Below are 23,009 nucleotides of genomic sequence, written 5' to 3'. Positions count from 1 at the left end.
ATCATTTAGGTGCCGCTGAATTAAGAACACCCAATTTTTATGAAAGATTTTTCCTTACATATACTGACAAAGTGTCATAACTCCCAGGTGTACAGCAGTGACCAGTCACACTATTTTTAAACACCAGAACTGACTTTTGGCTCTCGTGGACGACAGTAAAACAAATGGAAGAGAGAACCGCAGGGCCAAACAAACAAACCCACCGCCACGAGGCATTCCTCCACGAAGGGTGTGAGCATGTGCGGCCGGATGGTGACCATGATGTCCCTGAAGTCCAGGGCTGAGATGGAGCCGCTGTGGGCTTGGTCCCGCTGGATGAAAGCCTGCCGCGCGTGTTCCAGCTGCATCTCCTGTGGCAGGGAGTGGTGGGAAGAAAAAGAGGGGAGTTTAGGCGATGGATCATACAGTAAAGTGTGTGTTATTGTACACGTATGTGGGTCATACACCTCTTAAAGTTGCCTTCATAAATTTTAAAAATCCACATAAACTCACTCATTTAAACACGTATGCATAAAAACACAGCATTTGCTTTGATGGGCCCCCTGGTGCCTTCTCCCCCCTTTCTCAGTTACGAGGGGAGGGGGAGCCAGCGTTTGGCCGGACATCACTCTCGCCTCTTCTCCACAAACAGCGGCTTGCCCCACTGTGAGGCGTAGCTCGGGCTTTTCACACCCTCCCCAAATCCCCATTAAACCCACTTGAGGGAGAAACATACGAACAAACACACAAACACACACATACACACGCACACACACACAGACGTGCACACACAGGCACGATGGCTAATCACCTAACTGCTCACTTTGTCTCTCTTCTTGCACACACGTACACACAAAAGGTCCACGGGGACAACAGCAGGCTGTGGTGGGGACAGATCCCACAAGGCCTTTGAAATTAGCAGCCATTATCGGTACCTGCAACCACAAGTCTACAGAGGGAGGCTGTAAACAAACCGACAGCCACCGACGCCTCCTCAATTTTTAACACCAAGAAGCTTGGTCACGGCGAAAGACAGAGATATCTGACTAACTGAATAACTATCTTTGTGAAATAAGCTTTTTGAGGACAGCAAGATGAAACTAGTAGGTTCGGCTGCTGACTCACCTGCAGTGTATCATGGCCTTTAGGTTAAAACATTCATGAGGTTTCTGACATATGGTGACACAATACCTACAGCGTTAATGACCAATTCAAGCTTACTTACTTTGAAGTACATAACAATGTTTTAAGAGCTTTTCTGAATTCTAATAGAGAAATGATTAGCCAGCTAATGGATGGACAGAAAACCAATCTGCAAAAATGTTTCTTAAACAATTAATATTCAGGAAAATATGACCAGATTCACTGTTTGCAACTTCTCAAAATTGCTTGCTTTTGTTTTTGTTCTGTGATGGTAAACTGAGTATCTTTGCAATTTGGACTGTTGGTTGGATAAAACAGTACATACTACACTACAGTAGATCGATATGTACCTCACATGGTGAGACGTTGTGACAGCCATTTTTCACTATTTGCTAATATTTTATTGACCAAACCATGAAATAAGAAAATAACAAGCAGATTATTTGATAATGGAAAATAATTGTTAATTGCAGCCATACATATGTTGTAGTGTATAAAAAGAAAATCTATACTTAAAAAGGAATTATTCAACTTAAGAAGAGATAATTTATTTCACAAATTGAAATTATGTTCCTTAAAGGAAGTACTAGCCATTTTTAAGTTAAGTTGAATAAATTATTATCAATTTGTCCAAAAAGAATGGACATACTTTTTCAAGACAAGCATGTCGACAAAAAGTGCTGAAGGGGGGGGGACTGATAACATCTTAAACATGCATGGCATTATTCAATTGATTGGTTCCGATGTTATTGTTACAAATGGAAGTCAAAAAAGAAGTATAAGCACACAACACAAAACCCTATGAGGCTATGACTTATTGTTGTGTTGAATTTGAGTGATATTTCACTGACAGCATAACTGATCGAACTCTAAATTTGTGGCACCCAAGAAAAACGACTGGGGAAGAGTGACATTTATACAAAGCTGAGTGGAGACTGGAGTGGAGAAAGAATAGACATTGCAACAAAAGAGCCAGATTTTAGAAGAAAAAAGAAAAAAAGAAAATGTAGCAGCCGTGTGTCAGTATCACCTATGTGCACAGCAGGGGCTCCGGAGAGTGTATAACTGAAAGGAAGGCAAAGAAACGAAGAGAGATTGACACACGTAAACACTCTCAAGGTAAATAAGGTGAGATATTTTGGTTTCAGCATCCTGAGTGTCGTGACTGACTCTTCCGGTCGGTTGTGAGTAGGTCAAAACAATTTTGGTGTGAAATAACCTGGGCAGGGAGAAGGAGAGCTGATTATTTCAAGTCAAAACAAAAAAGGGAAGACGATAATGTTTTGCATGCTGCATGTGCAAAAAATAAGGCTAAGCATTCATCGGTGTGTTGGTCTCCATCGGTAAATGTAGAGAAAAAAAAGGAGATCCTGTTTCTCTGGACAAGTCGAACGTCTTGAGAAGCCACACAAACCGCACAGAGCAACAAAACAACTGTGGTCCGGGGGATGGAGCAGTTTATAGTCTCAGCCTCTTAAAACCTTAACTTGTTGCAACTGTATGAGGGACATGGTGGAGGGGATTGAGGGAGGCAGGAGACATAAAGCTGGGGGCTTAAGACAGCCAACAAGAGACCGCCGAGGCATTCGCAGTCGCCGTAATTGTCCTTGGACGAGAATAAATAGACACGACAAGCCACCTCTGCTTGTTTTCAACGGCGGCGATTCTTTTCCCCACTCTCTTCAAAACTTAAAACAATGGATATGAGTGGAACGGGGGCTTTTGTTTCTCTATTTTCCGATCTCTGCTTCTCGTCAGCACCGGGCTAAAGCTATTACGTGGAGAAGCTTCAGCACAACTGCCCATTTACATGTGTGTGTGCCAGTGAGCCCTCCACACGGTGATGTTAAGGGCTGCCCGCTGATTCTTGGGAGAGTCAAACATATAATTGGGACTTTTAAAATCTGAGTAATGCCAACATTTTTTTTTTATTTTTTTTTTCTAAGTGCTTAGGAAAGAAGTGGGACATGTGGTGTCCCCTCCATGTAATTCAAGCCCTTTACTTGCCAGATTTACAATATGGGCTACTATGTGCCACTATGTGCCACTTCTCTGGACGTCGGTAATACCATTTCCAGAGACAGCAGGGCACTGACAGTGCGAGCTGAGCCTTGGCCGGCGTCCACGCGTGAGACGGGAAAAATGCATGTAATTGGTGAGAATCTCTGGCTTCCATCAAGACAGTAATTGGCCAGAGAGAGCCCTTGTGAGAAATATGCGGTGCAAACGTTTTCCCCGATAATCCCATCTTGTGAGCATCTGGCAGTGGCGTGGTTACAATGGCAGAAAAACACAATAAACACATGCATGTATGGCAGGGAGAGGAGGAAATAAAGGATGGGAACATTCTTCAGGGGGGGAAGCAGGCTTGTAGGGAATTATACAAATAATTGAAAAATATTTTGAAAATGGTGTTCGAGGGTGTGTGTTGGTTTTTCACAACTCTGACAAGCTTTATAGCAGCAGTGTGTACTATTTCTTCTGGCTGACATTTGCGAATGCTTTGTCTGTTCATAAAAGTATCAAAGCAGCGCTGGGTAGCAGTGCAATCACAAATAGTAATTGCACTGATTTAAATTGTGATTCTAATATGTTGCTGTGCCTGTCCTAATTGCCCTGTCATCAATCACTGGAGGGAACTGCCAATACCTGAAATTTACTTTACTATAATTGCAGTAAGTAACACACAGTCACAGTGATATTGATGTGTCTTATTTATGTGACAAGCTTTAATACAATCCACGATAGAAATAGACCTCCCAATTTAAAATATTGTTAAAAAAAAAAAAAAAATAAAAATAAAAAAGGATATCAGTAAAGCAAAGGATAATGGATGGAATGTAGTAGGATGGTATTTACAACACTTTTCAGTTAAATCAACTCTCTGTTGAACATCCCCTACCCTTACCTACATAGTGAGGCATCTTACAATTTCTTCTTTTATTTATTAAGACATGAATAAAAAAGCTATGAGCAATGATCAAATACAGAGAGCATAAGCAGGAAATGTGCATTTCATATGGAGCAATGAGTGCGGCTGGCTCCTGGCCTGCTGCTGCAAGGAGCTGGAAACCGCTGACTGACTGACTGGGAGAGAACCGGGCACGTTGTCAATGCAAAAGTACAGCGTCCACTGGCCACAACGCCACAGACTCGCACTCATGCGCGCACACACACACAAAAGGCAAAAAAAAAAGCACACAAATACAGGAACACAGACAGAAACACAAAGCCTGCATACCACTGCTCACACACACACACACACACACACACACACACACACACACACACACACACACGGTAAAGTCGATAAACACACGCACGGAACCACACGTATTTTGAGTAAAGACGCACATGCCGTATGTTCAAACACATGCGCACACACAAGGACGCACGCACATATAACAATGTCCCAATATCCATGCGCCGCTGCCCACTGTGTGTAAGCCATCTGGTCTAAGTTAAGTGTAATATAAAAAGCTCATTCAGATACATGGTGAGTGTGGATGCAAACTTGGCACAGCTTGGGTCCCTCGATCCAACCCCCACCACCACCACCTCTGCCTGCTTAGGGCCTGTTTTAAGTCTAGACATCATATTGGAAAATGGCTCACACACCACAAACACACTAGGAATATTCCAGCTATACTATTTATGAAGGTATGAGCCAAGTCTCTACCTGCTTTCGGAGTATGTGGAGTGGAGTAATGCTAGGTGTACGTCAGCTAATGGAAAGCAAATGCAGAAAGTGTCCTAATTATATATATATATATATATATATATATATATATATATATATATATAAATAAATGCAGAAAGTGTCCTAATTATATATATATATATATATATATATATATATATATATATATATATATATATATATATATATATATATATATATATCTTCAGTGTTTCATTAATGACTAATCTGGTCAATATGGAGGACTGTTTGAAAAAGAAAAGGAGTGTGTCTGTGTGCGTGCACATTCGTCTGGCCAAGCTTAGATAAGTATCTGACAACACAGTTTACATGAGCAGTTTAGATGAACAGCCTGTAAAGAATAGGTGAGGAATAGGCAGTGTGTGCACAGGCACATAAATCAGTTGATAAAGATTTAGTGATGGTCACTGGATAATGAAAATAAGACAGAATTAGTTATAGAGACAGACATAAATCTACAGTAATCTACATGAAACCTACCAGGAGAAACTGGGTGAACTCTCCATAGCTGAGATGCTTGTCCCGCTTGGTGCCAAAGTGCAGCCGTATGAACTCACAGTCCCAGCTGAAGGGGATGTGCTGGTGGATGGTGGTCTGGCTGAAGACCTGCTTCACATCCTCTGCAAAGAGAATTACAAGGATAAGCTGCTGGTAATTATGACGGAATAGTGACAAGTTGCTCTTAAAGGCCTAATAACAAGATACGGTAGTGTAGCAGCTTTGCCTGCAGTGGTGGGGGAAGTATTTTACTCACCACTAGTAAGAGTATTTACAATATAGAAATACTACTAAGGCCCTGCATTCAAAGTCTACAGAAGTAGCTAAATGTACTTTTAAGTAAACATTTGTTATGTATATAAACAGCCCATGTTATTCACCGATATTTTATCATTGGGTTATTGTTTCTTTTAAGCTTTTTGTGGTTGTAACTGGTCAAACTGGAGCAAATTTTAATCAAATTCTAAACTTTTAGGTAGTTAAATGTTTCAGATTTTATAAACGTGTGTGTAAAATTCTAATTATCAAAGCAAATATATCTGTTAAATATAGTGGTAAAAATTATTTATCTCCTGAAACTAAAAATTGCACTCAAGTACAGTGAATGTATTTAGTTGCATTCCACTACTGAGTTGCTGTGTGGATGTATGCAAAATAAACACAACTTAAACAAAAAGAATGAAGCAATGATGCTAAAGTTTTCTTCAAAACCTCTATGATATAATAAAAGTTCTGTTTGGGTTTTACAGATTACACCCCACATGTAAGGCTAATGTGACCAGACATTAACCATGTGCCAAAAAGGGCATTCACCATTAAAACTCTCCTTTCTGTATGTTCATGTTTTCATAACAAACAATAATCAAATACTTCTTCCATCGTAAGCTCCTAGTTTGTCTAATAAAGATGTAAAAATCTGTTAGTTCAAAGTTTTGAGAGTCAGGTCGTAACAAATGGCATATGTTTCCTATTGTGTGGTTAACATTAGTAATTATTTGATTTTGGGAAGAAGAAGGAGAAGAAGAAAGAGAAAAGCCAACGTCAGTGACTGTTTGTGACAAAATGTCAAAGTCAATCTCCAGAAACACAATTCTGCTCTGATTGAGACTTAAGTTTCCTCAACTTCAAATCAGTCCTGAATGACACATGGCAGAAGTTGTTTGAGCTGTGTAGGCTCTGTATTGAGAGGGAAAGCCTTTTCTTCTCACTCGTGTTCCTCTGCCTGAACCCTCTAAGCCTCTACAGCCGGCAGAGTGGAGAGACACTGAACATGAGTCCTAAATTACAGCCTTACTAAAGAAACAAAAACAAACCAATAGAGCGACCTGTTTCTTATTACCAAACAAGCCGTGCTGAACGAGCGCAGAAAGGAAAAGGAGGAAAGCATTTTTTTTATATATAAAGACAGAAAGGGAGGGGGGAAAGAACAAGAGAGAGAGAGATAGAGAAAGGTGATTTTACTTCAGCTCTGCCCTACCTAGAAGACAGCTTCTGCATTGTTTTTTTTAACACTTTAATGAGGCAATAAATATACAGCCTTTAACTCCTTAAAGGAGAGGCTGCTCCAAAGCCCGCCGTTTATATGATCAGCTTTTATAGACTTGTCAACACTCAGTCCTCTTTAGTTCTTTCACTTTTTTTCTGTTTTTTGTCTCTGGCAGAGGCACAACTGCATTTCATATGCCGTGTTATGTTGCAGATTTTATGAACTCGACCTAACAAGCAAATTACACATTTATTTTTTAAAGTGCTGAAAATTCAGAGCACTGTGTGCTTAACAGACATTACTCAGGTTATTATTATCAAATAAAAAATGGATTTATAGAAAAATGAAATGAGAAGAAATCAGAGTACGGCCGTTTTATTGCATGAGAAAACAAGCGGGCCTTTAATGCAATGTAAGCTGCAGCTATTAATGTTTTTAATAGGTAATAAAGAAGGGAGTTTTTTTATTTTTGAGCCTTGGCGAGTCTCTTTAATCTAATGAACTGAAAGGAAGAAAAAAAGGGAGAGCAGGGGAGAGAAAGAGAAAATTCTGTAATGTATCACAATAAAGCGACTTTGACAAGCCTATAATCTCAGTCACAAGTTATTTGCTTTTGGTGAAATGTTAGCCCGACGCAAGTGGCAGACACTGTACCCAGTGTTTGTGCGCGGCATGATGTGTGTTATGTTTTTCATGCAATTTTCCACTTGTACACGAGGCTCATAACTCACCGGCATTGGGATATTCATTAACCTTTGGGAGATGCAGAAAAAAAAACAGCAGACCTTTTAATTGCCACCAAGACAACGTCACTCTAATTGATCCTTTTAAATATGAAAATTTACATATGTGCATATATAATCACCCGCAATGATCTTGCACCCTGTCGACAGCAACAATTAAAATGAAATTCACTTACTCTTCCCTGTTTTGTGAGCGGGATGTGTGTGCACTGCATTTCAAATCAAGCCTAATGTGCTAACGCCTCGCACACCTACAGAACGCTGGCATTAGACTTGTTTAAATCAATTAGGCAAATGTGAAATAGGCAACGAGTGCAAATGTCTTCCCTTTTCACCTCGGAGCTTCCAGGCATCACAGTAATGGTGCCAATCATACGTGTACACAATACACACACACGCACGCACACGCACACGCACACGCACACGCACACGCACACACGCACACACGCACACACGCACACACGCACACACACACACACACACACACACACACACACACACACACACACACACACACACACACAGCTACCCACCCCCTCCTCAAATCTTGATCTCCATCCTTTAGTTGCCACCAGCCATCTACCACCTCCAAACCTAACCTTTTCTTCTTTAAAGATGAGATTCGGGACCACATACAGTATTTTTTGTTTGTGAGCAAAGGTCAGACCCTTACATAAACAAAAGAGGAGTTTGTATGGAAACTTCCTCCACGGTGCATTTGAAGAGGAGCATACTCTCCATCAGGATTGGCCAAACTTCTTTGTGTTTGACATTTAACAAAAAGGCAGTGTGGAGACATGAACTTTTATTACAAGTTACATAATAACATAAGCGCTTTTGGGAGGGGGGTTTATCTTCACGACTTGCAACTTCCCTTTTATAAAAGTAAGAATATGCATAATTCTGCAATGCGGTTTCTTTGATTACGCATGAAGGAGACGAGACATAGTATGATCAGAGTAAGCTTGTTTTTATGAAAATATTTTTTTTTAAAGGCCTATAGTATTTAGAGAAAAGTAACAATGCTCCCAGTAACATTGAGGAGAAGACATAATAAATACCATAATACCAATATTTGAAAATGTGCAATGAAATGTGTTTTTATATAACCTAAGTGATAATGAGTTTCTGAGGGTTTGTACTTCTCAAGGATCAGTACATAATTCCAGGTCCCTTGTAAAGTACATTACAGTAGACATGCTAATGGTTCAGTAAGACACTCTGTACATTTGTACAGACTACAGTGTTATTGTATAGGAGGCTGTGAATTAAACGCAGAGTTACTTACCAAAACAGGTCAGTCCATCGCCTGCTTTATCAAACAGTAGGAAGGCGACCAGGTAGAGGGAGTCTGGGGCACACAGCACAGACTCGAATGCTACAAACTCCTGAAACGAGATCATCCTGAGAGAAGAGAGAAAGGTGGAAAGAAAGATTTATTAATGTGGTATTCATGTTTCAGGATCTCTGTATAAATACTTTAATCAGCTCCACATGTGACACACTGACCCTATTAAATTGATTTAGTCATATAATATATATATATAATAAATGCTTAACCCAAGTAACACTAATAAAATTAAATATATAAATAAAAAACAAGCTATTTGAGCACCGCATTAAACTACAAAACCCCATTGTAATTACTGCCACACAGTGGCAAACCAGCACACTTAGACAACCAATCAATCTGCACTATGCTAGTTCAAGCGGCCTTTTATCCAGTGGTCTGTTATTCCCTTTGTAATGTCATAAACTCATTGAGTGTGACAGTAAGAAAATAAAACATTTTAAAAAGCACAGTGTGTGTTCCTGGTATGAGCTGGCAGCAGGTATAGTGAGCGCCAACTTTACACCGAGAAGAAAAAAAAGAAAAGAAAAAATTAAATATGAAGTTTTATATTTCAGTGTGCCATTTTAAACAAGTAGACATGGCCACGAGGGAGTTGGGAGCCAGTTAAGGAAATATAATTCCATTCAATGTAAACGTAATGCAATATGCAGTTTAGAGTAAACGTCAAGAGAAGCCAAGGTGGAAAAATAATTGAATGGCGAACTTGGTTTGTGTGTGTCTACGCTAAAACACAAGTTAAGAGTTCAAAGTAAAACACAACAGAATAGATTTTTCTCTTTTTCAAGTTTTTTTTTTGTTCTGATGAACACTATTGTATCATCGGTCTCTCCGTTGTAACACACAAATGCCCCGATGCATCGACAACAAGAGAAAAAAAAAACATAAAATATCGTTATTGTGTGAACCCACTGAGAGAGCCCCTGTTGCAACTTATAACATAATAAAGACTCATAATGTAATAACGGCTCATAATGTAATAATTTCAATGTAATAAAAGTTCATAATGTAATAATCGTCACATAATGTAATAAAATCAGGACGCATAACGTAATAAGGGCTTTGCGCATAATGTAATAACTTATTACATTAAGAACCTTATTAATACCGCTCATAATGTTATAACAGCTCATAATGTAATAATAGCATATATAGTGAGCAAAGTGTTGCATTATCATAATGTTTACTTCTGCCATCCCTGCAGGAGTGGAAGGAAATGCTTTCACCTCTGTCTGTCTCTCAGCAAGATCACACATTTCTGCAAACATGCTGCAGCATTAGCCAACTTAGATGCCATATACTGAACCTCGCCCCCAATAAGTGGCAGGCCTCATAAAAAGGAAGAGAAGCCTTATTATTTAACGCATCATCCTCCATGGGTCAAATCCATGGTATAAAGGCAACAACTGTATACTGACAACTAATGCACTTTTGGGCACAGGTTTATTTATGAGTTTGACTATGATTTGTACATAGGTTGCGCTACAGTAACCAACTCAAAAGCTGTCAGGAGAAGAGGTTGGATTAGGGAAGAAGGAGGGGGACAGTAGTTCATGTAGTTTAATGTTCTTTGCTACAATAACTAATAACTCCTGCAATGAAAACACATTTAAAATTGGACTTTTCAAAAAAGTAAGTGAACACTCTTTCCTTCCATACAACCTTATGAAGAAAAATTTAGCAGTTTTTTTTGTTGGTCTTTAATGCCAATTTAATAAAGGCTTTTAAATATTATTTTCCTACTACTTACGTGAAATACATGATACAAGCAGCATAACATGTTAATTCAAACTTCTTTTATTTTGGAACTTTTGAACAATAACAAAAAAGTCATCAAAAACTTTGGAGATCTGAACATCAAATTAGTCTCACAATATCTACCAGCTATATACAGTATGTGAGTCTAGAACAGACATAGGGATGTCATAGAAAACATGAACCAGCTCAAAGGCTCTTTAAATGTAAACACAGTGTATGTATGTAGGTTTAATGATTTAATGATCATAAATTATAGTTGCCAACAAAAATAAAGTCAAGGGGGCTCCATTTGTCAGTGGTCAGTGACTGTGCCAGTGATTACTCAAATCACTTTATTTCTTCCAATGAATGTCTTTAATATGGAACCATCCAAAGGATATATGTCGAATCACGATCCATGCTGTAAACCACCTGGCATTTTGGCTGAAGAGCTGCCTGATGTTGGATGCAAGGCCACTATTACGTTCAGCTGCTTTATATAACCTACAAATACCAATGCTACAGTCTTCATCCGTCACAATATTTAAACATTCCACCAAAGAATCACATATACAAATTCTTGGTAGGAATGGCAGGGTTAGCTCTCTGAACAAGTTGGAAACTCTGTTGAAGGTGTCATATCCATCAACAGGCATTACTGGATAATGGTTGACAGTACAATCAAAGGCAAATTAGGGCTAGCAATGAAGTCAGGGTCAGCAGGGAAGATATGTTTTGGCACTGTAGGACATGCAGAAGAAACAGTATCAGGGTCAGTGTAACGGACAGTGTGGAGGTCACCATGTAGGACATCATTGGGATCACCATAAGGAACATCACATGAGTCACCATGTAAGACATCACTGGAATCTCCAGGTGGGTAATTGGTGGGGTCAGAGTGATGGTCAGAGTCAGGGTTTGAATGGTGGTCAGAGTCAGGGACAGCATCAGAGCCAGTATTATAAAGAAGCACCCTCTGCTTCTCTGCTCTCTGAATTCTTCGAATGAATGGTCTGACTGGTCCATCAAGACTAACATAATGGTCCCCACAACCTTCAGAAAAATGGCCTAGAATCAGCAATGGCAGACTTTCATCGTAGTGACCATGTGGGGATACTATTGCTGTTGCATCAACTCCAAGCGTTGACACAATCATAAACTGTACATTGAATATGGTGGATGTTCTTTGTAGAGTCAAATGATCACCATATGTACCACTGTGCTGCATGCTTTGCACAGTCATCCCATTGCCCTTCCACAAAATTAGAAAGATGTATTCCATTCATGGCATGTGGGTGAAGCATTAGGTCTGATACAATTTCTTGCCTTAAAAGATGTTGCAGACAGAAAAATTCCAAGTGAGGCTAGTTGGTCAACCATGGCAGCAAACTGGCAGCTGCCATCTGAATTAGGGTCCAAACGAGTCCTGAAACCTAGTGATCCAAAGGATTCTAACCTCATTCCATGGGTGATGGGCTGTAACAACTGTATGCGTTGATGTTTTCTGGCCTTGTGCTCAGAACGCTGCTTCTCCCGCTCCCTTGTGACACTTGTCACATCACATACTGCAAACCATTTGATATGTTGATGGCCTGGGTTGCCTAGCATTCGGAACTTGACTTTGTATTTCGACAGATCTGCATTTCTTTTGACAACTATACCTGGTATCACAGCGTATCGTTTTGAAAATCTGGGACCTGTGCTGCCCCTCACCAACACTTTGTCCTGTAAGTTGTAAACTGATGGTGGTGGATTTCCCCTTGATTTAATCATACGTTTCATGCAACGCTCCGTAGCCTTTAATGCCCTCCTTCGTATCTTCCTGCGGTTTTGCTCAAACTTACTCATGTTCTGTTCCAAGTCTTCAGGAACTGCATCAGAAACTGAGCCGGGGCTAGCATCACCTGTATTGCTGGATAAGTGAAGAGTCCTGATATTATTCTTCCGCCCATAATACACTTCAAATGGAGACATCCAGTTGAGAACCTCTTTTTTGTCCAGATTCATAACTCTTGCATAATTTGGCATATGTGCTGCCCAGTTAACACCTCCTCGTTTGAAATTCACAAAGTCATACATGATCTTTCGACGTAGCACCTGGTGTGTTCTCTCAACTTTACCTTGGCTCTGGGGGTGGTATGGAGAGCTCTGAATGACTTTGACCTGATATGATTCCATCAGCTTATGGACTGCACCTTTGAATTCTTTGCCCAGATCATGCTGCAAAATGTTGGGTGGGCCATGTTCAGTGTAGATTTCAATGAGATGTTTAGCAATCTCTTTGCTCTCTTTGCTCTTCAGAGGGCGTAGCCATATGTAACTGCTACACACATCAAGGATGGTTAGAATGTACCTATATCTAACGTTTCTATGCTTGACAGCCCATCTCCCCATGTCGAGAAGGTCGATTTGATGACGCTCTTGAACTGTTTTAGCCCTGATCGGCTTGGGAATGGCCTTGTTTTGAAAAGTAGCTCTGCAAAGTTGAGAGCCTGGACCTGTCCAATACCTTTTGCACATTTTGTGTACTGATGCCGGAATACTTATCCTTTTAGGTATACGTTAAGTTTTCTGGCACCACAACCCTTGGTCTCTTCAAGCCCTGTCTTCACAATGCCTTTGAAGCTTGTCTTTTTTGCCACCAATTTCCCATCGTATATCAACGTCTTGCCGTCTTCCAATAGTTAGTTAGTTAGTTAGTTAAATCTTTATTGTCCACGGTGTGGAGATTCGTCTTCGGTCTCATACAAAAAACAACAAGCAGGACAACACAACAACAACAACAACAAAAGCAACAACAACAACATTTACACACAGACATCTTCAGGGCAAGAAGCAGGACAGCAGTGGCAGTATACACATCAGCGGGACATGGTGTTCAGTACCCCAATCGCTTTAGGAGTGAAGGAATTTTTAAAAATGTTACGATTTGCCCTTGGCACTCTGTAACGTCTACCCGAGGGAAGAAGTTCAAACTCCCTATGGAGTGGATGGGACGGATCGTTTGCTATTTGAACAGCTTTTTTCCTCAGCACTTCGTCGTACATACAACTTAAATGTTTCTGTTTTGTCCCTATGATTTTTGAGGCAAGGCACTTGTTTGGGTAGCCCAAACAAGTGCTTATTCCTCCAGAGATGAACAAGGGCAGCGCGTTGGACCCTTGTCCTTTCTTTAACAGGAATGCCAAATTCTCCTCTCATTGCTTTAACAATGACATCATATGTCTCATCATCCATTTCTCGACTTCCATGGCCTTGAATGTCACTAACCAAAAGGGCCAGTGTGAATAGGACCAAGATTGTCATGCCCAGTTTCATTGTTCCTTTTCTGTGAATAAAACAAAATTCAGTGAATCAGTAGACATTGAGGTGGGGTATGCAGAAACTCTTTATATTCAGCATCACTAGATTAATGTAAATATTTATTTTTAACAAATAATTTATGTACATACATTTTAGGATGTTGTGTACCCCTACAAATAATTTGATAACAAAACGTCTTCTCAACCGCCAGTCCACATCATACTTTTATGGTCCAAGTGGGACTTGAATCGGCAACCTTTAAGTCCCCTAGCCAAGTCCCTACGGACTGAGCTATTGCCGCCCCAGCTAAAACATACAACACTATTATAACAAACATCTTAATACACAAGAAATAGCTGCTAGCTAAAACACAAGAAATAGCTGCTAGCAGTGCTAGCTAAAACACAAGAAATAGCTGCTAGCTAAAACACAAGAAATAGCTGCTAGCTGAAACACAAAAAATAGCTGCTAGCTTAAACATACACATTATCCTACAAACATCTTATTAATATAATTTAAACAGATAAGGTGTATGGCTTGGTTTAACAAATATATATATTGAACTTTAAAGGTCACAACTAGGGCTGCTTACCTGCAAAAGTCACAGTAGAAGTGAGCACGGCGTTCTCAGAATCCCAACTAGTGGCTCAACTGTTATTTCACATCAATAAAATGTGAGAGTGCAATTATTATTAATTAATAGTACTTGGTTTCACAAATTTAGTTTAGTAATGCACTGAAGCCCATGCCTTTTGCTTTTACTTGCAGCTTTGTTTGAGAGGTTAAATTATTATTATTATCACTATATGTGCTATTATTACATTATGAGCTGTTATAACATTATGAGCGGTATCAATAAGGTTCTTAATGTAATAAGTTATTACAGTATTACATTATTCGCAAAGCCCTTATTACGTTACGCGTCCGTGATTTTATTACATTATGAGACGATTATTACATTATGAACTTTTATTACATTGAAATTATTACATTATGAGCCGTTATGAGGCGTTATTTACATTATGAGTCTTTATTACATTATAAGTTGCAACAGCCCCCATGGGAGACAGAATCCTGCTGTGGGGAACTGGACCACGCAGTCTAGCCTTTATTTAGGCCCTGGTTCACAGTTGCCACAAGTCCATTATGAATTTCACAAATGGCTCTGATAATTGCAGGAGGGGTCAGTGCTAATGAGCCGGCCCCGGGCATCCATTTATTAAACCCATTTCAATTTCCAAAGGGGGGAGTATGTAGAAGGAGGTGGGGGGGGGGGGGTTACAATACTTACATTTTCCTGTTTGATGTAATTAATAAGGGTACTGGTGAAATTTAGATGTGTCCGTTTGGACATGGTTTGTGTGTGGATGTTTATCTGCATCAATAAGTGTAGTTTACCTTGGTGAAACCGAATGAAAAGAAAAAGAAGGAAAAGAAAAAGAAGAGATGTGCACTGACAAAAGTATTGGTTATCAAAATAATACCCGGAAAAGGGGAAATGTTTTTGAATGTTGGTGGAAATAAATGTTTTTTTCCATACAAAAAAAACAAACAACAACTCAGAAATGCATACTGGTACGATGGCATCAATACACTTCCAGAAAAGAATAGATGTGCGTGTGTGCTGGTTGGAAAGCGACACAGGAAGTAAAAGAAATATGGGGAGGGAATATAAGTGAGCAAGAATATGGTTCTCTTCAGTGGCAAATCAAATCAGCTGTCATTGTTTCAAAGGCAAGACCAACTGTTTTATTAACTAAGTCGGTAGTTCTTAAGAGCAGGGCCCTGCTGATCGCAAGTAGGTGGAAGGGCGCACAAAAGCACACCGCTGCTACTGTGGATCCACTGTTACAAACAAAGCCAATAGCATTGCTGCTCACGCTGCTGGAATATTATCAAACTCTCCCAATAATGATCATACTTTTGTGACAGATGTATAATAGACGGGGAAATTATACCTCAGAGAGGTTAACAAAGGAGTTCAAGCTTGTACAGGCTGCAACGCAAAGACTTGGAGAGCATTAGTGCCCCCTCCCCTCCCCCCCGACAGAACGGACGGGGGAAAAAATCATATTTCTTTGTGTTTCACGCACATTGGTTTTACATGCACGCTGGTTGTCCCATCTGTGTTTTCCCAGGCTTGGATAATCAGTGTATTAGTGTAACTGAGAGGGCTGTTGATCATGTAGGGATTGGACCAATGATTTAGGCCAGGGAGTCCAGACAAGATCCAGGGGGCATCTCCATAACACACACACGAGAAACATTCCACATAGTCGTAAGCATTTACACACAGCTCCGTAGTCCGGGGATGAAGCTTATGATGGTTGATTAGCAGCGCCATGACGGCTGCAAAATGATTACCATGAGAGAGGGGGGGGGGGGGCTCGTTTTTGCAAAGGAGACACAATCCCAACGAGACACTCAATAATCAAGTCAACAGACAGCATCTCCCAACCATCAACTACTATGGCATGTGTCCAGGGCTGCCCGATCCGCGTACGCAGCCTGGGATGAACTTCGGAGACAGAGGGAGGGGGAGGCTAATGTGATACTTCAGCATGGCATCTCCTCAGTGGTGAATTTTGTACTTACTTTCCTCTGCCGGATTTTGTTCAATCTTTAAACAGGCGTGGACATATCTGTGACACGCGCCAGACGAGAGACACAACACATGAGGCATGAACAAAGACTTGATTTCTAATGTGTGCTTTCTATAGATGACAGCTGAATGACGTTTTTTGTTTGGATGTCAATACATTGCAATTTTAAGTGTCCGTGATACGTCTGTCTGACATAAAAACGCCACCCCAAATTCCATATGTATATATATAATATATATATATATATACACATATATAGTATATATTTTTTTCTTTCTTCTTTTTCCTTTCTTTGTCTCCTGGCATTCATCTCTATCTCCTCAGACATAAATACACTCCTCTGAACCGAAAAAAAAAACAGGCTTGGAAACATTGTTTACAAGTGACATAAATGCACGGTGTCGGTTAGGGCCCGGTTGATAGATAGACAGCTCTCCTTCGTTGATAGTACTGGGAGAGAGGGGCCTGGAGGGAGCTTGAATAATCCCCTTCCGTTGTCATCTTGGCATTGTTACTGACAGCCTTCCACCCACCTGCAGCGTACCTGCATTCACACATACACACAAAACCAACCCGAAAAACACACACACACGCAGGTGAGTGCTAGCTGCCAGTATTTGTACTGTTTTTTAAGGTTGGACACCCACCAGTCCTGATTCTAGAATGCCCACTGCAACTTGCAGACTACTATTTTCTCAGCACGCTCCCTTAACAAAGTTTTTTTTTTCTTTCTTAAACATCCAAGAGTCCATGGGTGAAACTGGGGATTTTCCGTTCACACTTCAACAGATGCTTCTATCAAAACATCAGAGGGAAGAAGATATGGAGAGACAAGAAAGGTAGGGAGTCGAGGTGGGGGGTGGGGGGAATAAATGGATGTGCATTATGGTACGAGAGAGTGCAGAGAAAGTGATGATGTGAGCGGATGAATGCAAAGAGAGTCAAAAGAGGCGACATAAATAAGTCGGGTGAAAGAGGAAAACCTTAAAGCCATCTCGTAGTTCTATATGTCAGTGCACATATACACAAAAAAATGTAGACATCTCCACCCTCTAAAGCCCCGTCTGTCTCCCTCTCTCCCTCTTTATCTATCTATCTGTCTCTCTGTCTCACTGGGAGCAGCGAGAATAAGAGGGAGAAAAGTGATTTCCACATAACAGATTGTTACAACTGTCACTATATCCTCTGATTTACACCGTTGCAGAGGGGGAGGCAGACAAATGCATTTTCACTGTTTACTCCCCCCACCCCCCACACCCCAACGCGCGCACGCACGCACGCACACACACACACACTGGCATCTAAGTAAAATTTCTCTCACAGATCCACTCCAACAGAAAAGTAAACGAGTATGCTGCCTGCCATTCGACCCCCTGCTAAATCTATTACCCCTGACTCATCTTGCTGAAATTGAGTCCTACCTGGCAAACACAGCAGCGGGCTGCAAATATACTACTCTCATATACCAACCAAAACGTATTGTTCACAAGCACATTTGCATGAGATAGGGCGAGCTGGATGGTAATACATCTGCTAAAGTGGTTTGTTTTGTCTTGCTCCATGTTCTTTTCATAAAGGTTTGCACAGATGAGCGCCTGAAAAACAATGAGTTCCTGTTTCCCGCTAGGACTGATGGTGCCGCTGCTGCCGCATCCCTACTTTATACATCCGTTTGTTTTGTGTGAGGCACAGGTCTGTAGAATAATCATCTACACTATTTTTCTCATCAAATAATTTATTTAGCAAAGATCAGGAGGAGAATAACAATTGCAAAGTATGAACATCATAAGGCCTTTACAATGTCAACCGTAACAAAAAACAAATCACATCCAAACCCAAGGTCTAAACAGACTTTTTTTCCGCCCCCTGTTTTGCCCCCATATCATTTCCATTCCCCTCCACAAAACCAAAATGAGGTTTAGATACAAAGCCTGGGCCATGGGTTCCTAATAGATTTACCCTGATGCCACGGCCACCATTTATCCTGCTCCAAAGCCGCACAATGCAACAGAGTGGTCCTGAATAGCATGGGCAATTACAGTGCGTGTGTGTGTGTGTGTGTGTGTGTGTGTGTGTGTGTGTGTGTGTGTGTGTGTGTAAGTGCGTGCACGCGCCTTACTCTCTCTTTTTCCAATTCCAAAACCCCCACTACTCCATCTCACCGTCCTCTGCACGCGCACGGACACACACACACACACACCTTAAAGCAGATGTAATAGCATGAAAGTACGCTGCCATGTGCACTTTGCTCTTTATAGAAGCCCAGGTGGTAACCATGGCAATGCATTTTTTTTTATAATCTTTTTTTGACTTACCCTAACACTTTATTACCCATCATTATGTATCATTAAATACATACATATTAATGTAAAAACAGGGGTGATGGGGATGGGGGGTGGTAAGTGTGAAATTGGGGCGTTGTTGTTGGGGGGGTTTCTACAAAGAAGGAAACACCTGAAAGGGGCCTTTGGTGGTTTGATGTCTCTTTGCTATATAAAATTCAAGTATGAACATCCCTCTGCGGATTTTTTACACCAAAGGATTCAGTCAGAGGTTTGTTTATAAAATGCAAAATAACACTAGAAAGGTAGTCACACGAGATCAAAGGGATACATAATTCATACACTGCTGCCTTTGATAGGAGTCTTTCATAAGCTTACTACTTAGCAGTTGGCTTGATATTAATGAGAGGAGATACATTTGTGGCTTGGACAGGGAGTCAGCGTAGCAATTTCACAGTCACATCAGAAACTTCTGCTGGAGATGTTTTCAAGCTGTTATGATGTCAGTCCTCACTAGACGCTCTGTTGTCGATTCTCTATTTTCATAATTTTGTAAAAAAAAATAAACTAAAAAATTGTATTCCGTTTCAATTTTTCAATTCAAGAGCATCTTAATTTATCTGAAACACAAAATCGCGTACAGGTGGAGTCAAGCGATTCTGGAGAAAATTTGTCAAAATATTTTAATATCTCCTCACGATCTGTCTACTGTGTGTGCGCGCTTAACAAAAAAATACAGAGTTAATACAAGGCCTAGGCTTTGTAACCAGATTTTTTTTTTCAGTGCACACACAATACGAACAGGTGGAGGAGTATTAGGAGATATTCACTAATTTTGACAAAAAGTGATTTTGACAACAATCATTCTCCAGAATCACTGACTACCTTTAATGTTTAAAAGGCAAATATCGAAAAGACCAACCCATTTTTCTCCTGATCTGCCACTCCCGCGAGTAGCTTTGTGGCTGGATCTGACAGCCGGATGTCCGTGTGGGCATGGAGGAAACGGCTCACAAAGTCCTCCGGAGACATGAAGCACTCATCATTCTTGTGGATGCTGGCATACTGTAAAGTGAAAAAAAACTGATGAAAACAGTAGGAAGCAAGCTGAGCCTTAAAATTTGATTTTTCTTCGAAGAAGAGAGGCACAAACACAAAAGATGACACGAAAAATACATAGGTAAAATCTTACCTTTTCAAAAATGGCTTTCAACTCAGTGGGGTCGGCCCTCCTAGGCAGAACTGACTGCAAGACAATTTTCAGTGAGTGAACATTTTTGTGTGAATACAACTTCCACACACGCCAAGTAAACACAATGTCCCACTTTTTAGCAGTGGTTCTTATTGTTAAATCTGAGAACTTTTAAGTGCCTGAAGATATAAACTTATCCAGTAATTCACAAGCAAAGAGAAAGATTACTGTAAACCTCTGCTCTGACAAATTAAACATAACTTTGAGCCTGGAGATTCATTCTTATCCTGGGGAACACATTAAATAGTCTAACCTTAGGGTACACTTACTTAGCCTACTACTACTACTAATAATAATGATACATTTATTTATACAGCACCTTTTGAAAACACACAAAGGAATACAAAGCAAAAAAGGCAATGATAACAATAGATGAAAAAAACAATCAATCAAAATAAGACAAAAACAAGAAACCTAATAAAACATTTAGCACAGAAAATGAGCTGTTATACATGAGAAGGAAAGATACAGTTATGGATAAAATCGCCATGAAAATTTTAAAACAGTGAACAAATAGTGAACACCACAGAAAAGGCCTAGTCACCTAGCTTGTTGCAGAACTCTCTCATGTGTTCAATCTGTTGGTTATGTGGTGGTGAGTGATGCATGAGTACTGGAACTGTGCTGGATTTAGAAAGCCTCTGAAAAGCCAGTATGTGCTCCATGCCATGTGCTGTGGCCGAGAGCCGTGAATTTAAAAAAAAAAACCTTTTAGTAGGCTATTAATTATTATTTCTAACACAAACATAATTTAGTTTTGCAGAAATATCAGGACTCTTCAGATTTTTTTTGTGTGTATGCTGGGAGGGTCTCAAATCTCCTCTTGGTTGGGGACCACCACTGTGTAGATGCATGGTGTTGCAAATTAAACCAGTTTCTGAACATACTGTAGCAGCCTGCTTATTTGGAAACGTCCTCTAAAGCCTGTGGAAACTTCTGTCACCTGCAAGTAGGCCTATAGCTACTTCTTGGCAGGGATGCCACAAGTTGTTTGCCTGGTGCTAACCAAGGTTACAAGTGACCACAACTGGCTCTTTTTTTTTGAAGCTCAGACAGACCAGGGAACTGTAGAAGGGGCATGGAAGGACTAGGGTAGACCAATAACCAGCGACGGTATCATTATGCACTTTCCACCAGTGTTGAAACGTTAGCCAAAGGTATATTAACTAGCTAACCGGCTACAGTAAAGCCCCAATGTCATTGCCGTATGGCCAGTGTTAACCTCTAACACATCCTCTTAGCAGGTAGGCTAACCTGGCAGAAACCCTAATTGACGGAGAACTCTGGAGGAGACACTCCGACTACCGAGTAAAGCGTCCACAAGGCAACAGTTCCCCAGGAAGAAAACAAGTTGAAATTGGTGTTTAAAACTTCTCAGCTTACCTTTGCTGCCATGACGAGCAAGCTCACTGTCAAATAGTCCCCTTCACTTCCTCCTGCGTGACGACGTTCCCATGGAGATCAAGGCGCCGGTGCAGTGAAAGGAGGATGAAAGAGGATCAGCGGCGCACGTGGTGCGGGGGCACGAGAGGTCAACTGGTCAGTGGCTTGTGTCATTAAATTAACCCTTAATGCGTGTATGTGCGTTAGGAACACAGTGAGAGAAAGAGAGAGGTTCCATTGCCTACTTCTCCTTGTGCATTTTTTTTTAAACTTGACATGTTCAATGAAAATGTTCACCTATCCAGGCTATCCTAGCCTACTTGAGTGTTTGTAGTGTTTGGGAAGAATATGGATTAGCCTACAGGTCCATGTGCCCAACTGGGCCCCTAGACAAATCCCTCTGTTCAAAGTGGCTGCAATAAGCATTCATTATTAGAACAAAGTAAAATCAAGGGATATCCCCTCACATATAAGTCCGATCCTTCAGTGTTGATGATGAACCTGTCTCCAGTATGATATTTTAGTAGTTCCCTAATAGGCCTACAGCTGCCTATTTTACAACTATGATGCGATTTAAAAGGCCCCAGTTGACAAAAGCTGAACAACAGGTTTGTGTTGGCTACTTATCTGTTAAAAGTTTTGGTGTGGATGGGTTTGAGACAGCCACTCTTTATAGCGTGAATTTAAAAAAAATATTTCTACCAAAAATAAAAACTCAAAAATAACCTGGAAAACATACAAAGCAGCCAACCAATGGAAGGTTTTTTTTGCTCCGGTATTAAAAGTCGGGGCCTTCTATGTACCCAGGGGCCCATAGTTCATAATCCAATCACGGTAAACAACTGGACCACTTCCCTTTTGAAAAACTAACAATCAAACTCAGCAGCAGTGCAGTTATTGCACTTAATCATATACCCTCTATTGTATTAATGTGGCATAATTTTTGGGCTCCTGCAGCAGCAAAGTATTTCAAAGTTTTTTTTTTTTGCTGTAATATTCACTCCAAGCTTAATTATATATTACACATAGTTATTTCTGTGGGATTAGAGGGGAGTGGGGCACATTGAGTCTCCACTAGTCTGTACTAAAGAACAGAGGTCTGTAAACGACAGGATAAAAGCCTTAGTTCCTTCCTCACACCTATTCTTCCCCCGCGGTAAATGGTTCCTATACTTTATTTCCAGCTTTTCCAGCCCATCTGTGCTTTGTGCCAGGAGGGAAAAAGGTGCAGAGAGAATTTCATGACTACAAAAGCAAAGGTTAACATTACTCACGGCATAAAAACAATTTAAAAGGGAGCAAAAGGGCTCTAATGGCCCGACAGTCTTCAAAGAAAATGTATTTTGTGCTCAAAATAATTCATAGCTTTTCGCCGGTGGCTTTTCAGCTTCCCGGAGACCCAGCATGAACCACTGTATTTTTCCCAGCAGGCTCTCTGCTCCCCGCAAAATGGCCTTCGCTAGGGCATACCTCGCATCCCCTCCAAATATTGACAGCACCGAGTCCATCGCTTATTGGAAAAATGGCT

General features: G+C 40.6%; 1 protein-coding gene across 1 annotated transcript in view; it reads right to left on the bottom strand.

Moving 5' to 3' along the window:
• The window catches only part of slc25a13 (solute carrier family 25 member 13), a gene marked incomplete at both ends in the record, with an annotated part of 49,935 nt that extends 28,442 nt beyond the window's left edge, over positions 1 to 21,493 (bottom strand). Inside the window, 6 exons of the mRNA XM_080045874.1 lie at positions 204 to 350; positions 5,324 to 5,463; positions 8,859 to 8,974; positions 19,769 to 19,911; positions 20,039 to 20,092; positions 21,482 to 21,493. Coding sequence (XP_079902000.1) covers positions 204 to 350; positions 5,324 to 5,463; positions 8,859 to 8,974; positions 19,769 to 19,911; positions 20,039 to 20,092; positions 21,482 to 21,493 — 612 coding nt within the window. The remainder of the gene's footprint in view (positions 1 to 203; positions 351 to 5,323; positions 5,464 to 8,858; positions 8,975 to 19,768; positions 19,912 to 20,038; positions 20,093 to 21,481) is intronic.
• Between the last annotated feature and the right edge of the window lie 1,516 nt (positions 21,494 to 23,009).

Source organism: Ammodytes marinus, assembly GCF_949987685.1.
Source record: "Ammodytes marinus genome assembly, chromosome: 17".
Lineage (NCBI taxonomy): Eukaryota > Metazoa > Chordata > Actinopteri > Uranoscopiformes > Ammodytidae > Ammodytes > Ammodytes marinus.
Note: the sequence above shows the minus strand (reverse complement) of the source record. Positions and strands in the feature narration are given on the sequence as shown.